The sequence below is a fragment of the Pogona vitticeps genome, chromosome 3 (assembly GCF_051106095.1).
Source record: "Pogona vitticeps strain Pit_001003342236 chromosome 3, PviZW2.1, whole genome shotgun sequence".
NCBI classification, from domain to species: Eukaryota; Metazoa; Chordata; class Lepidosauria; order Squamata; family Agamidae; genus Pogona; species Pogona vitticeps.
Window position 1 is genome coordinate 194,757,292 of NC_135785.1, and position 16,243 is coordinate 194,773,534.

General features: G+C 40.0%; 1 protein-coding gene across 1 annotated transcript; it reads right to left on the reverse strand.

Moving 5' to 3' along the window:
* Positions 1–479: 479 nt before the first annotated feature.
* Positions 480–15,728, reverse strand: LOC110074036 (uncharacterized). The gene is made up of 6 exons (XM_072994242.2): positions 15,591–15,728; positions 13,360–13,560; positions 12,825–13,028; positions 6,835–6,874; positions 6,114–6,205; positions 480–1,149 (listed from the first exon to the last, which is right to left on the reverse strand). Exons 1-6 carry the CDS (start codon positions 15,687–15,689, stop codon positions 925–927), a joined length of 861 nt encoding a protein of 286 aa, XP_072850343.2. The 5' UTR covers positions 15,690–15,728; the 3' UTR covers positions 480–924.
* Between the last annotated feature and the right edge of the window lie 515 nt (positions 15,729–16,243).

A 16,243-nucleotide genomic window follows, 5' to 3' on the forward strand; every position in this document is an offset into this window, starting at 1 on the left:
TGAGTGGCTCTCCTCTTTCCACTAAATATATATATAAATTTATGGTCCTGTCAAATATAATGTCGACTGAATTCTACGTTAATATGGTGGGAGGGATACAGTTGAAAATTGTTAACAGTTAGAAGGTGCTTTGTGGACTCTCACAACAGGGATAATTAATACTTTCCATGTGAATGACCACATTGGTTTCAGAAACTCATTTAAAAATAAAAAAATTAATTCAAATAAATATTGAATAACCTTTTGTATAGTTACACCCTGGGTGTGAAATTTGGAAATAAGCTCTTTTTCCACTGTCTTCTTTCCCCTCTCCACCTGCACCCCCAACTCTGTTTGCACTTTCAAAGCTACCAAAGTGACTTCAGGATGAGCTATGGCACTGCATAGATCCATTGATTGTAGAAACCACTGCCTGAACACAGTTGGAATATGCTAAATTATCTTGCAACACTTAAAATTTTAAGAATTTTATTGCAACATTTAAAATTTTAAGAATTTTATTGCTTCTTTTGAAAGACAATCAATCCAGAAAATATTCACTTTAAATACCAGTTTCTTAATTTCTTCCGGAACTGAAAAAGTATTTACAGTGTGCTATGACATCTGTAGATTTGTTTAGAAAAAAAATCATAAAATGCCTTAATCCAACTTTGGAAGTACAAAAATATATTTTTATTAAAACGCTTAAGGCCACAACACTTTAATAAGACTGTGATACCCATATTTGTTGCAGTAACTAATATTATTAATACAAATAAATAGAAGTTGATCTCCAATCTATATCCGTCTGTTAATTTTATACACAAATATCAATGATTTATAATCATTACATATATGCAATTATTTTCAAGTACAAATTGCAATAATTGCTTGCAAGCTGCCAGCAATGACATTACATATGTGAAGGCATCAAACATGTAATAATTAAAGTATTATACAGGTAGAAGATGTCTTTCTGTTATGATTTGCTGGTTGTAGTTCCCTCTGATTTGCACTGCTATGGTTCTGGTTTTCATCTTTACTCTTATCATCAGATACACCTGATTGATTTTCTTTTTTCCCTTCACTTTGAGGTAGTGTTTCAGGTTTATTTTCATCACTGTTGTGTTCATTCTTCCGTTTTGAAGACTTCCGCTTGAAGAAAGAAAACTAAAACAGGTAGACAATCATAAATAACCTTAAAACAACCAAGTAACACTGAAAATCATTATATATAATTGAAAAGAAAATGGGTTAGATATGTATCTTAAGATAATATGACAGAAGAATTATTGCACATCTGACTCAGATCCCTGCATACTTATTTCTCAGAATTAAATCTCACTGAGTTCAAAGGGGCTAACTTCCAAGTAACTTTGCCTATTATTGCAGTCTGAAGCCATTTAAGAATACAGTAACTAGCCAAGGCAAGCAGGCGAAAGGATTAGCAATCCTAATGAATTCTTGTAATATGAAGAAGCATTACTCAACTGTATCATAATTGATAACAGATGCTTGTTTACAATGTCCAAATAGATGACAAAATATTTTTATGCGCATGTTTCTTAACATGATCTTCCCATAAAAAACAAACAAATTCAAATACATAAACCCACTCCACCTATACTCTATACTCTAAAGTTACACAGCTGAAAGAATTATATTGCCTTGTACCATGTTTCTACATGTTTGCATTGGCTCGGTACTCAGAGAATGTGGGAAGGAAGCTAAAAGCATTATTTTCAGATAAGTCAAAAGTACTGGAGCAACAAGGAACAATTAGTACTTTGAACTGAAATCAGAAGAACCCCTATTATTTCTTTTAATAGCTTTCTTTGATGTTTACTGTCAACAAAGTGCTGTACACTGTGGTAAATCTAGAAGCCAAAAATGATTCCAAACTGGTAAACCTATTCAAAATGCGAACATATGCATAGGACTAGAACTTGGAAATGTTCCTTTTTTTGGGTTACAATGGCTGTGTTGGCTTGGAGATTTTTGGAATTGTAGTCCTAAACAGCAACCTTCCGAAGGTCTGCATGAAACTGACAGTGAGTTATAAATAATTTACTGGAAATGGAAGTGTACATTTCCATTGGGATTAGCCATTATTTGCATGCATCAGAAAGAAAAGTACACAGCTGTATGATAAACTCAGTCAGAGTCCTTTAGAAAAAGAACACAAAGAGTTTTATGTACCCAAAGGATTTTGGATATTTATTTATTCTCTATAGCCAAAACAATGCAGCTCTTTCACTAGGAAATATTTTTCTAAAGGAAATTATTAATTCTCCTTTACATTGTCAGTTCTAGAGCACATTCAAGGGCACAGATGTTCTAATCATAAGTTTGAAGACATTCTGTGGAAATAATCCTTCCCAGTGTTCATAACTCATGGTGGACAACCTGACTTTCTTGTGGCTTGTACAGTGGTGTCTCGACTTATGAACTTAATTTGCTTCGGGAGATGGGCGTAAGTCAAAATGGTCGTAAGGCGAAGCACCATTTCCCATTGAAATGCATTGAAATGCACTTAATCCGTTCTGGCCGAAGAAAAAAAATCACCAAAAAAAATCACTGCAAGACCCATTGGAAACACGATTAATCCCTTCCGGCCGAAGGAGGGGGAGAAAAGAAAAGCAAGCAGGGCATGCAAGACAGAATGGAAATGGAGAAAGAGCAATGCAAAAAAGCAAGCGAAGCATGCAAGACAGATCGAAAATGGGGAAAGAGCAAAGCAAAAAGCAAGCGAAGCATGCAAGACAGATCAGAAATGGGGGAAAAAGCAAAACACCAACAAACAAACCAAACCCCCCAAGACCCATTGGAAATGGGGAAAAAAACTCCCAAAACCAACCAAAGCCCCCAAGACCCATCGGAAAAGGGAGGAAAACCCCCAACAAACAAACAACCCCCCCAAGACCCATCACAGCACAGAAACATAACCCCCTGCCCAAAACCACGCTGCAAAAACACCCAGAACAGTTTTTTAAAAGCAGAAAACAGCACCTCACCTTAACAGGCAGCTTCCTCCGATCGCACACTCTCTAACTGCTGGGGCAAAAGAGCTACAAAGAAGCAGCCTCGTCGCCAACTACAGTTAGCAATTTGAATTTCCTGCCTTTTTCCCCTGCCTTTTTCTTTTCATAACTTGAAGCTCTGGTCGCAAGTAGAAGCAAAATTTTGCAGCCGAAGCTGGTCATAACTCAAAATGGTTGTAAGTGGGGATGTTCGTAAGTCGAGGCACCACTGTACATCTGTTTTTCTGCCTGACTAATGAAGTATGTGTTCCATAGTCTTAAAGTTTTACTCTGCTTCTATTGTTATAGTATAACATTTTTTGCAGATTTTATTTAGAACACATTAAAATTATTATTATTATTATTATTATTATTATTATTATTATTATTATTATTATTATTATTATTATTATTATTATTATTATTATTATTATTATTATTATTATTATTATTATTTATATCCCGCCTATCTGGTCACAGAAGGACCACTCTAGGCGGCTAACAAACTTAAAATAGTACAATGAAAATGTCAATAACAGTTCTAAATCATAAAACACTACAATACAGTGCGGGGACACAAAACATAAAACAGTAAGGGAGAAAGAAAAAGGTCATGAATTATGTGATGGGAAGGCCTGCCGAAACATCCAAGTTTTTAATTGCTTCTTAAAGGTACCCAGCGAGGGAGCCCCGCGAATCTCAGGAGGTAAGTTGTTGCACAGAAGCTAAAAGTCTAATGTATATAAATATCACAATTTACTTGATCTGATAGATCAGTTATTTTGTACTTAGTAAAAGTAGATGAAGCTATTTGATAAGAAATTAAGGCCCATTTCCAGTTTAGATATTCTTGAAAACTACAGGATGGATTTCAGAATGTTTCTCCAATGAGACTCATGAAAATATTGTTTGAAATATCTCATCCAAGCAATTAAAATATTGTAAGCTGCCCAGAGTCCTTTGGGTAGTGTGGGCGGCATATAAATTAAACAGACCAACAAACCAACCAACCAACCAACCAACAAACAAACCAACAAACCAGTATCTGATTAGTAATTTACTAGCAGAACCAGAGTGAAGAATTGTATTCTATCCTCTCCACTTCCCCATTTTAAGTTTATTTTATGACTTTCATGTAGTAGATTATGGTTGTATTTCTTTGAATATATCCCCCAACAAACCTGATGTTGATCAGATCCTCTAGATATAGGCTCATGTAATTCAGAATACTTAATAATATTCTTATGGGGTGTATACTTAAATGACATTACTGGATTTGAGAACTACATCATGTGTGAGAGTGGAAAGATTCCATTCCAAACGAACTTCCCTTCTACTATCCTAAACAATCTTTGAAGATCAAATAACAACAACTACTACTACTACTACTACTACTACTACTACTACTACTACTACTACTACTACTACTACTATTATTATTATTATTATTATTATTATTATTATTATTATTATTATTATTATTATTATTATTATTATTATTATTATTATTATTATTATTGTAATATACAGCCCATCTAGAACGTATCTACTATGACAGCCCATCTAGAACGTATCTACTATGGGTGGTTTACATAAAGCATAAAAAATAAACTAAAGGTAAAATCCGAATTAATCACAGTGTTCAAGATGGAAAAAGAAAAAGAGGGAAAAAGAAAATAGGTTAGGTGATGGCTGTATGGAAGGCCTGCCTGTATAGCCATGTCTTCAGATTGGTCTTGAAGGCCCTGTCTTAAGAGAAGAATTAATTTATTCTATCCTGACGGCAGCATATTAACTCTCTGGTATAAGCAAAATGAACAGATTTTAGTCAGAGTGTGCAAGATCCCATGAAAAAGAGATGGTTAAAATCCCCCATAAGTTGGTTCATGACACGTGTGGGTTGCATTTAGTTGTGCATATCACACATAAACATTATTTGTTCTTGACGCACTTGCCTAGTATTAGAAAGTCAGGTATAATATCTCAAACAGGAACTCTCTAAGGGAGACATGGCCAATCTTGCTAAATTCCTCAGGACTCTTCAGTGAAAGAAACCCTATTCACGGCTTATATCTGATAGCAACTCATGCAAGAATGTTGGGCCCATGTGTTTATGCACAACCCCTTCATCTTAAGTAGGAAGGTTTGCAGTGGCCTTCCAATAATGTTGGCGAAAAATACTCACTCTTGAAGCCACCTACTGAGGGGGCTTTTTGGGTACCTTGCTCCCATTCTCCTTCCTTTGTGGTACTAATTGAGTGAGATGCCTTGGAAGAGGCATACACTAAAGGATTCTCAGCCAGAAGATCCTACCCTGTTTCCCCGAAAATAAGACCTAACCTGAAAATAAGCCCTAGTATGGTTTTTCAGGATGCTCGTAATATAAACCCTACCCCCAAAATAAACCCTAGTTAAGTGAAAACCGCCCTCCACCATTGTGCAGCAACCAGAAGATGACACAGCTGTAAAATAAACATCCCCTGAAAATAAGCCCTAATGTGTGTTTTGGAGCCAAAATTAATATAAGACCCTGTCTTATTTTGGGGAAAACACGGTTGCCTGGTAAGCTGATAATGGAAGCGGAATTTGATGCAACTTTTCAGCCTTTTTATGTTGATAGTGGCTCTTAGCTATTTGACACAAATTTTCTAGTTCTAACGAGGTGGGAGGTGAATGACAGGATAAAAATACCTGTTGAGAAGCATAATTTTATATTTATTGTTCTTATTTCTAATAATTTCTGATTTCATAGAGTTCATCTTAAAAGGTTAAGCTAACCTGCTGTGCAGAGGAATTCCCAAAAAGTGGACGGGGAACCTTCCTTGAATAGAGGTCCTTCACTCAAAGAAGGCAGATTCTGGATCTACTATATTTTTAAAGCAATAAATACACCAAAGACAGAGAAAAAAAGAAAGAAAGAAAGAGAGAGAGAGAGAGAGAGAGAGAGAGAATGGAAAGTCTTCTATAGAAATATAAAACATATGAGTGAAATGGGAGAGTTATTTTCATTGTTGTAGGTATGTGTCGGGTATACTAATAACAGTTTATCATCTTTTTTTGCTACCAGGCAATAAAAGATTGCATGTTATTATTATTCATTTTTAAAATTCCCACCTTATCCAGTAGTCTTCCAGATGTTCTGTCACGGCTGCCTGCAACTGCTAGATCAGAAGTGTTTGTTACACAAACTTCAGCATTTTCTCCCTCTAAAAGTAACACAATAAATTACATAGTCGACATTTTTAGAGGACTGCTTTTTGACTATTTCAATCCCAACCTTAAGGTCCTGAGTCCTTCATCTTAAATGTTGGGGCTAAGATTATATTCAGTTAAACTGGAGTTGTACAGCCAAACCTCAAGAATTTCAGTTTTATTTACTGTGTATCTATTTTTAGATTTTTAAAATAAACTTGATTCCAGATGTTTATGAGAGAAGAATGGGTTTAATACTAATCACCATGTGAAATGTTTTGTCTAAAACATTTACTGTCAACAGAAGGCAGGGTATGCTCTGCATGAACATATGAAATCAGCAAATATTCTGTTATCATTTCTGTTTTATAGAAACAGTCTTCTGTCAATGATGTTGAAAAACATTGCCATCTTTTCCTCTATTTGCACTTGACATTAACAAAAAACCTGTGTTTCTAGAACTTTGCTTCATAACTGAGGCTACATAAGAAGATGACATAATAGTTGCACATTCAAAAAGAACTAAGAACTTTTAGAAACTGACACTGCTCTTCTTTGAGCAAAAATTCATACTATTCAGTATTTCTATAAAGAAAATGAGAAATGTGAAATAACTAAAGTAAATTAGCACAATCATTCCCACCTTGTTTAGAGGTGTCTTTTTCTGGAATAGCGTTTTCTTTCTAAAAAGTAAAAAACAAACAAGAAACCATAATGTTAATTTATTGTACAAATATACATATTGAAATATTATGTTTTAAAAGAAACCACAAGAAATAGCATCTAGTTGTTCAAAACAAAATCAAATACCCTATCATATATTCAAATAACTGCAGTGTCACTTACGGTAATTTTGCATCCAGAAACATTATTGTATACTTGTTTATTGTTATAGGACAAAAATGATTTTTGAAAGGTGGAAGATACGATATTGTACAATGTGATGCATGAAATAAATAAAAACAGAAGGATTTACTACAATCTCTGAAGCCCTTAATAGAGTTGTCCCCTACCCATTACTATGTTGCCATGCTTACATCCTGATTAGAGATGGGGATGTAGTGGAATCCAAAAGATGACGTCTTTCCTGCCTGTCAATCAGAGGTTAGGGCAGGAGGGGCAGAGCAAAAAAGGACAGTTAAGACAGTTGGAAGAGACAGTTAGAGACAGTTGGAATCAGGGAGAGATAGAGTCAGGGACCAGAAGCTATTGAGAGAGTGTTAGGGTTTAGGAATAGATTAGAGGGGTTAGGAAAGAAAATTGAACCGTTTACATCATATTGTAACAGGCAGGAATGAACTTTATTTATTATTTATTTATTTATTTAATTTATATGCCGCCCACTCTACCCAGAGGTCTCTGGGCGGCTTACAATAGTTAAAATTCAATACAATAAAATGATTAAAATACAATTAAAATACAATTAAAATACAATTAAAATTGCCATCATCAGGACCCACTTATAAGTAAAACATGGGAGATATTGATTTAAAGTACACAAGAATTCTGAATACAAATGATTGAACACCTGATTTATTATACATGAACACATGAACCAGTTATATTTGATTCTTCTTATAATTTGTTCAATAATAAAAGAATATTTGATCAACACCCTGATTCCTAAGTTATATGAGCAGCTCCTGTGTGGGGGACTTGAATTGGTATTAAGATAATACCTGGTGGCAGCAGAAAAAGGCGAGTTTACCTTTGTGGAACCCGAAGAAATAAGGGGCGCAAAGCGGGATCGCCACAGGGGACAAATAAAAAAAATGGTGATTTGTTTTGATCCATTATTCATCAAGGTTAAATACAAATATGTATATGAATATTCTTTGATGGATCGATCCGTCGATTCATCTGCATTTTAAATGGCTATAACACTGGCCCCCGATGACCCAGAGACACCAAATTTGCAGGGATGCTTCCTCAGACACTTGCCTACAACTCCTGAAAGTTTGGTGAACACAGATCATGGACACCTGGGTTATATAGTCACAAAGAGGACCCCTCCAGGAAAGCTCCCCCCAGGTACTTACAGAATCCAGAATCACAATGGAGCTTCCTATGTCTTTCCCCCAACGCCTGCCAACTTTGGTGAAGATTGGCTATCGGAACTCCCAAGTTATTCACCTACAAATTGGGTCTCCCCAGGAGAGTTTACCACACGGCACAGAAGCCCATGGCATTGAGGGAGTTATATTTAGCCCCAGCCGAATGAGAGGTCCCTTTGGCAGAGGCATGTATGAGGCACTGAGTTTGTCTTCAGCTCAACACAACATTACATTTGCCAGTGAAGTAAAGTTTGCCCTCAGGAGGACTGGAGGCAAGGAGGTATTTGGCAGCACAGTAGGCTTTTTGGCTCCATCGGGCACTGAGAAAGTTGGCAGCAGGAAAGCAAGCTCTTTTGGCCCCATCAGGCACTGAGGGAAAAGGCAGCAGCAAAGTACCATGTCTTGCCCCATCGGGCACTGAGATAGTTGGCAGCAGCAAAGTGGCATATGCTGCCCCATCGGGCACTGAGGCACATAGCAGCGGGAAAACAGGCTCTTTTGGCCTCATTGGGCACTGAGGGAAAAAGCAGTAGCAAGGGGCCACGGGGCTGTTGGAGCCCAGTCAGGACCGCAAACTGAAGCCGTGCGATGCCTGGACAGGCTTGGATGGGGCTCAGCCCGGCCCTCTTGGCATGGGGACACCTGGACAGGCTTTGGGTGGGACAGGGAGAGGCCTGGTTGGGAGTTAGCAAAAAGTGGAAGTGGAGGTGTGTTGTTTGTTTTTGAAAACAAAAGGAGGCAAGCAACACTTATTAGCAGCAACAATAACACCATCAGATGAATTGCTCCACCTCATTGGGAAGGTACTACTAACAGTATTGGCGTTCCATGTCTAGTCATGCTCGCCACATGAGGAATTTGGCAGTAGCAACGCAGACTGTGTTGACAACAAAATGTTGGCAAAGTGTTACCAACTGTGTGTTGCAAACAAAGATAGCCCTCAGAGGTTTTGGGGGGCTTGGACCAGCCAGCACTCTTGGTACGGGTTGAAAAACCAGCTCAGGTCTGCAATCTGAAGCCGTGCAATGGGGTGACACTATATGACTAGTTTCCTCACCCAGTAATGGAGGGTATTTGACTGGTGGGGCTGAGGGGGCTCAGCCAAATATTCCCGCACCATTGTCTCTGCCGAATCCTCCTCAGCTGGCTGTCTTTCCTCTAAGGCAAGTACTAAGGTCACCACAGAGCTCCAGTAATGTTGGTGGTGAATGGAGCCTTCACCAGATGAAGTCCTTCCCTGTGGTTCAGGCAATCCACCCTGCCCCTCATGGCCTGACGTTCCCATCGCCCCACACGTGTTGTGCCCCCAACACCCTGCAGACCTCAGTGGAAAGCTCCGTTCTCCACTCCTCGAGGTCTGAGGTGTGTGCTGCCAAGCCCCCCTTGATTTGAGGATCACACAGGCAGGCTATGCGGTAAGCTTTGTCGCTGTAGACAGGATGGAGTCACTTCTGCATGCCTGCCTGCAACCTCTTCACCAAAGCCCTGGTCCGTGGAAGGAGGGAGGATCCTGGTGCCACAGCAGTCTCCAGGGACCGATCAAGGGCATGAATCAGCGGGATGACCTGCCCCGGGCTTGCTGTATAACTAGACAAGATATCTGTGGTTTCCAGGAAGGGCTTGAGCACCTCCACCATCTGGGAGAGGGCCAGCCAATCCATGGCACTGATGCCCACCTCTCCCCCCCCCCAGTCAGAATGGGCATAGAGGACATGATGTCCTCTAAAACGGCTTTCTGCTCCACCAGGCGGGACACCATGGTATAGGTGGAGTTCCACCTGGCGGGCAGGTCTGTCAGGAGAATGTGTGTCTCCTGACCCAACTCCTCCTGCCTCTCACACAGCCGGCAGGCAGCTTTCAGGCTGTGGGGGAAGTGGCCCACCAGTTGGCGGCATTGCTCCAGAAGTGCCCGCATCTCCCGGGTGCCTGCGTCCCACTCGGGCTTGACATGGCTGCGCAGGCTGAGGGCATCATGCACCACAAGATGTAATTTGTGCACCATGCATATGATGCCCTCAAAGCCCACCGTGTTCAATGCCGTCAACATGTTCCACCCAGCATCTGTGACCATGTGGCCATGGGTCACCTCCCCCTATGGTGCCCCCTCCTGCAGCGCTGACAGGAACTCATTGGTGATGTTCCTCCCCGTCGCCTGAGTTTCCATGTGCCGTGCCTGCAGCATAACGGACCTGTAGCCTGGGGGCAGGCCAAGGGCCTCCCCCTGAGGCACTGATGCCGTGCCACTACTCAAGTCCTCTGGCTGCCACCAGTGGGCTGTGAGTGAGAGGTAGCTGTGCTGACCTCCGCTTCACAGGTCTACTGTGAAGTGCACCTTGTGCTCCTGCAGCCGTGAAAAATGGTCATGGACCACCTCCCTCACAGAGTCATAGAGCAAGGGCAGCACTCTATAACTGAGAGTTCTCCATGAGGGGAGGCCATACCAGCGGGCAAAAAAATGCAGCAACCGGCAGAAGGCTTGAGATTCCACGATGGACAGTGGAAGTCCGAGCAGGGCGATCATCTCGGCGACAAGACAAGTGGCTGCCTGCTAGGCCTTGCCCTTCGACCGCCGGCTGAGGGTCATGGCGAACCCAACAGGTGCCACTTTGTGGAGTGTGGCCTGCCTCATGCTCCCGGCCCCAGAAACCTGTAGCTGCTTTTTGAAAGCAGGCACCTCCTTCTGCCTCCCCTGGAGCTGCTCTTTTCTCTCTCCCAGACGGCACAGATGAAGTGTATTCCCTGGACAGAAGCCTTGGGTGTTGCCTCTCCAGATGCTGGTGGAGGGCAGTAGAGGACAGATGCCTGGGGGTCTGACCCCTCTGGACCACCCCAAGGCAGGTATTGCAATATGGCAGCCGTGGGTCATCGCTGAGCACCGTGAAATGATCCCACATGACCCCTCTGCCATGTTTGCCCAAACGAGGACCAAGTGCCTGCTCCTGACTGCTGGCCTGGGAAGAACTCTGTGTCCCAGGGGTGCTGCTGGTCTGGGAGGAGGGAACAGATGACTCTGGGGATAGGGGTGGGGGCTGTGAAGCCTGCCCTGCTGTTACTGGTTCCAAATCAGACTGGGGTTCTTCGGAAACCAGTAACTCTTCAGATTCCTCTAGGAAGAGGAGCGGCAGTTCTTTTGGCACCTCTGGAAGCTTTGCTTCCATGCCTGCCTGCAAGGCCACCAGAGGAGGGACAGTGGCATTGGTTATTGTAGACATGTCATTGAAGCGGCCAACATGACTTTGACCCAACTCCGGGAGGCAGTAGAAGACAGGAGGGCCTGGCATGCTCTGGTCCATGGGGTCACGAAGAGTTGGACACGACTTAACAACTAAACAACAACAAAACAAAGCACTAAACACTAAAAACATACCCATAATAAAACAAAGTCCAACGACACAGTCAGTTCTCAGTCTGAAGAGGATACAGGAGGCAGGAAGTTCAACTGAAGTCGGTGTGAAAGGCCTCCCTGAAGCGTAGTGTTTTTAGTTGCCCCCTCAATGAATACACGGAGGGGGCCAGGCACATCTCCTCTGGGAGTTGGTTCCATAACCTTGGTGTCACCACCAAGAAGATCCTATCCCTAGTAGAAGATTTCCAGGCCTCTCTTGGGGTGGCTACACAGAGGAAGCCTGGCCTGGGAGGATTTGGTGGGTTGGGCAGATGACACAGGGAAAAAACGCTCTGACAGGTAATGTGGTCCCAAACTATAGAGGGCTTTATATATTTGTGATAAAACCTTCAACCTGATCCACAATGGGTAACCAATGAAGGCTAGCCAGAACTGGAGTGATGTGGTCAAATTTGCCCACATCAATCACCAGCCTGCTATGTTCTGAACCCCGTTGTAGCCTCCGGATCAGACCCAACAGCAACACCACATAGAAAGCATTGCAGTAGTTGATCCGTGAGATGACCAGTGCTTGCACCAGCATCCTGAGGGAGCCTCATCTAGGTAGGGACAGAGTTGGGTGACAAGCAGATCTGGATAAGAACTGGGTCCAGAAAAATGCCCAAATGCCTACATTTTTTTTTCTTCCTTCAACTCTCTCCTCAGAACTCACTAGCTCCTAATAAGGTAAGCAACAATTGATCAAAGAATATGTAACTAAAGCAATAGAAACTTGCTTCTCAGTTTACTGCTCCCTTCTTTCTTCTTTTGTCACTCTTATGCTGAATTTTAGATTATAAACTTCTTAGAGAAAGGACATTCTCTGTAACATTGTTCTCTGTAAATTACAATGACACTGATGCTGCTAAACGAACAAATATAACTGGCCAATCCCTACATTACCCATCTTGAATTTTGGATCTGTGTGATTTGATTCAGCATTTTACCATGATTATATTGAGATCCAATGGCTAAAATCCAGGAATAAGACACAACTACAGTAGGCCCACTAAATCAATAGAACATACAGAGAAGCCGACTCGCCAAATCATTGATTGAATGGGCCTACTCTAGTTGCAACTTACTACTGGATTTCAGCCAATGTGTGGCTTAATTGTGTCATATGATTAATGTACAGTGGATTTATTACTTCTGATCTCAAGATACAATGCTAAAAATAAACAATTGGTTTACCTTTATGGTTTCAGTAAGAACATAACTTTTTTCCTCACTCCCACATGATTTAATGTTTTGTCCCTCATATTCAGGTATTTGATTAACATTTTGTTCCGTTGTATCCTGTTCTTCCTTGATGTCATCTTTCTTTTCATCATAGTACTCTTCTTCATCATCTTCTTCAACATCATCGGCCTCTTCCTCATCAAATGATTTCTGAACCTGTGATGTCATTAAATATCATTAAATGTAGACATTTTACAGTCTGGGATCAACTGGCTGCATAAAAGCTTTCTAGCCCTATATGAAATGGTAATATCAATGAGACAATGCAATCTAAAACATCACTAAATGATATTTTTAAAATAATAATATCATTTACAGTGAAATCCAGAAATGAATGCAGTAGATTTATCACAGAATAGATTGCCAGTATTATTATTTATTTATTGAAAATATTTATATCCCGCCTTTCTCCTTATAAAGGACCCTCAAAAAGTTATGTGACTAGCACTGCAGTCAATACTATTATATTCTAAAGGAAATGGTTTACCTCTATGATCCCTGTTGCCAACTGATTGGTTTCTTTGTTCTCAACTGATTTACCACTTCGTCCCTCATTTTCAGATTCCTGGTAGTCTTTATCATCTAATGCTTCTCCTGCCTCATTCTTATCTGTTTCTTCTTTTTCATCATACTCTTCCCCTTCTTCATTGTCACCAGTATTCTCCTCCTCATCGGATGATTTTTGATCCTATGATATTGTTGAAGAGAGACATTTCCCAAATCACTACTTCACACTGGTCAGATAGTGGATACAAGACTACATAATCTAAAGGGTTTTAAAACATAAAGACAGCTACTACTCATTTCATTTACAGCAAATCCCAGGATTCTATGCAGCATATATTGCAAAACCATCCTAACCAAGGATTTCAACAGCTCGAATCCCGGAATACTGGGTATAACTGTGTTTTAAATTCCATCCCTTATGATCTGATGAGATGACAGTTTTGTGCATTGCTGCACACAACCAGAACCTCACTAGACTGCTGTGGGCAGCTTCCAGTGGTTGACACTCTGGGCTCACAAAAATACTGAGCAAAAGCTGACCAGCATCTCTAGTTCTAAAACCATTCAACTGGCTTCATCTTCCACAAAACTTTGTAAGCACTGCAGTCATGTCCAGTTAAATGTTAAATGTTGTTTATGAATGCTAAAATATAATGCACACAACATGTTGTTTTATCTTGAAAGAAAGTATCCTTTCAATTTAATATAAAGGGATTCAACTACTTTTTAAATATATATATCCGCTGAAAAACAATGTGATTGTATGAAGAAGAAATATCTTGCAAGAAAAAATGTTATGAAGAAAACACTCAACAACTGCTTTAATGACAATACATCTGATAATAAGAACAATTTTGCTGAAATTGCATCTAAAGAGTAGAATGCCCATGGGCTTTCTTGGAAGCAAATTTTCCTATAATAAAAGAGACAAAAATATTCATAAACATTTTACCTAAAACTATAATGAAAATGTTAAAAGTATGTTTAAAAAATCAAATCTAAGTTTGTGTTGCTATTTAAATTCAGAATTGTCTTTTTTTAAAAAAATGACTTTGCTGAACAAGGCAATAATCTAATGAAGTGGCTCAATTTGCATTAATAAAATAAGAATCAAAGGGAATTTTCATTCAAGTTGTTTTATCTACCACAACAAATGTTTGAAAGAAACTTGGGTATTGGTTTTAAAGCTTATAACCCTATACTGTACATACTTTATTTCTGAGTAGACATATATAAGATTATGCTGGAAGTTTGGTACATGTATTGCAGTGCAATCAGCTCAAAGACTGTAGTGGGATTGCAATGTCAGAAGCTTCTTGCTTCTTCACAACTATCCTTCTGCTGGCTGATCTCAGAACTCCTGGCAAAAGAGCCAAAAGAGAAGGGGAGATGTAGGGAGTTGAGGTACACTGGAACCAAACTTATCTCATCCCAGACTCACAGTCACTATACCCCATAAAGTCAGGCCAAAGTCATTATAGGATGTTTCAACATCCTTAAGCTAGGAGGCGTTTGGATTCAACACAGCCTTTGCCACCTCACTGTCAGCTCAGCTAGATCTTACCTAGTTACGATCGCATGATTACGCTGATTTCCAATTGTATTAGATTTTTTTAATGTATGATAAAACCCTATGGCCTAAATCTAACTGTAGTCCCACTGAATTCAGTGGGCCTTAATATTCGTGCTGATAAATAAATCCCACTAATTCTGATATATCAGGATTAAAATTTGATTTAGCACAATCATGTTTTCTGATATGAAGACATATATTTCAGTGACAATCATACTTGTCTTTAGAACAATTATATGGCAGTTAAACAATTCCTAAATATGTGGCAAAGAAAAAATGTTCTGACTGTCACTCGGGAATTATAATTCAATTTAATTTCGAATTTCACCTCTTTCTTGTAAACCAGATTGCAAAAGATCAACGTGATAGAAAGCTCTTTTAGGTCTTTACCAGTTGAACCTTATCTCGAGTGTTTGTCCAGATTCCACAGTATACTGTACAGGGAAAATGAAGAGGATAATTACCTCCTTAGAGGCTACTCCTCAGGCTACTCAGACGTACACCAGTTATTATTCAATTGACAAGTTCTTTAGTCAGAACATTTGATGTAGGTTAGGGAGACAAAGACACAAAAATGAAGCATATACACAGATTTCTAGCAAATACTGCACATTCCTAGACGAGAGGTATTTTGTTACCTTGTATCTGCTTCTGGAAATCTGATGTTTTCTCTTTATGGCCGCAGCATGCATCTGGTGTTGATCCATTATGAGAAAGCCAACTCTTTTCCCAAACATTTCTCTTTATCAAAGCATAAGTATCAAAATAAATTCCCCTCTCCCTCTCCTGTTTCATTGCCTTACAAGGCTTCTCTGTTTTATCTAAGGACTTCTTCTATAATAGCTCATCAGTTATTGTCATTGTCCAGGTTTTCATTTTGCTAGGAAAAAAAATTGGGAGCTTTGCTATCTCTCATTATGCTGAATAGGGGAGCAGTAATTACATGATAAAGGAAGGATATACTGCAGTATTGGTTAAAGGTTGATGGGATGGGATCTATTCCAGGACATAAGAACAAGCAGAAGTAAGATGGGGCCTGCTAACAAGAACTGTAAGAATGTGGATAGCCTTATATATCAGTAGAAGAACAAGATTTTATTCGTTCTTCAAGATGTAAGGATCTACTTGCTGCCTTAGAGCCTGGAATTATGATTAGACAAAAGACATTTGACAGACAGAACCAGATGTGATGCCAGAGCCTTGCTCGGGGTGCTATTCAGGGCAGTTCTCAATGTCTCAAGAGTTTTACTGAATGGAGGCTTGCCTCTTTGGCAGTAAAAATGCTGTGACA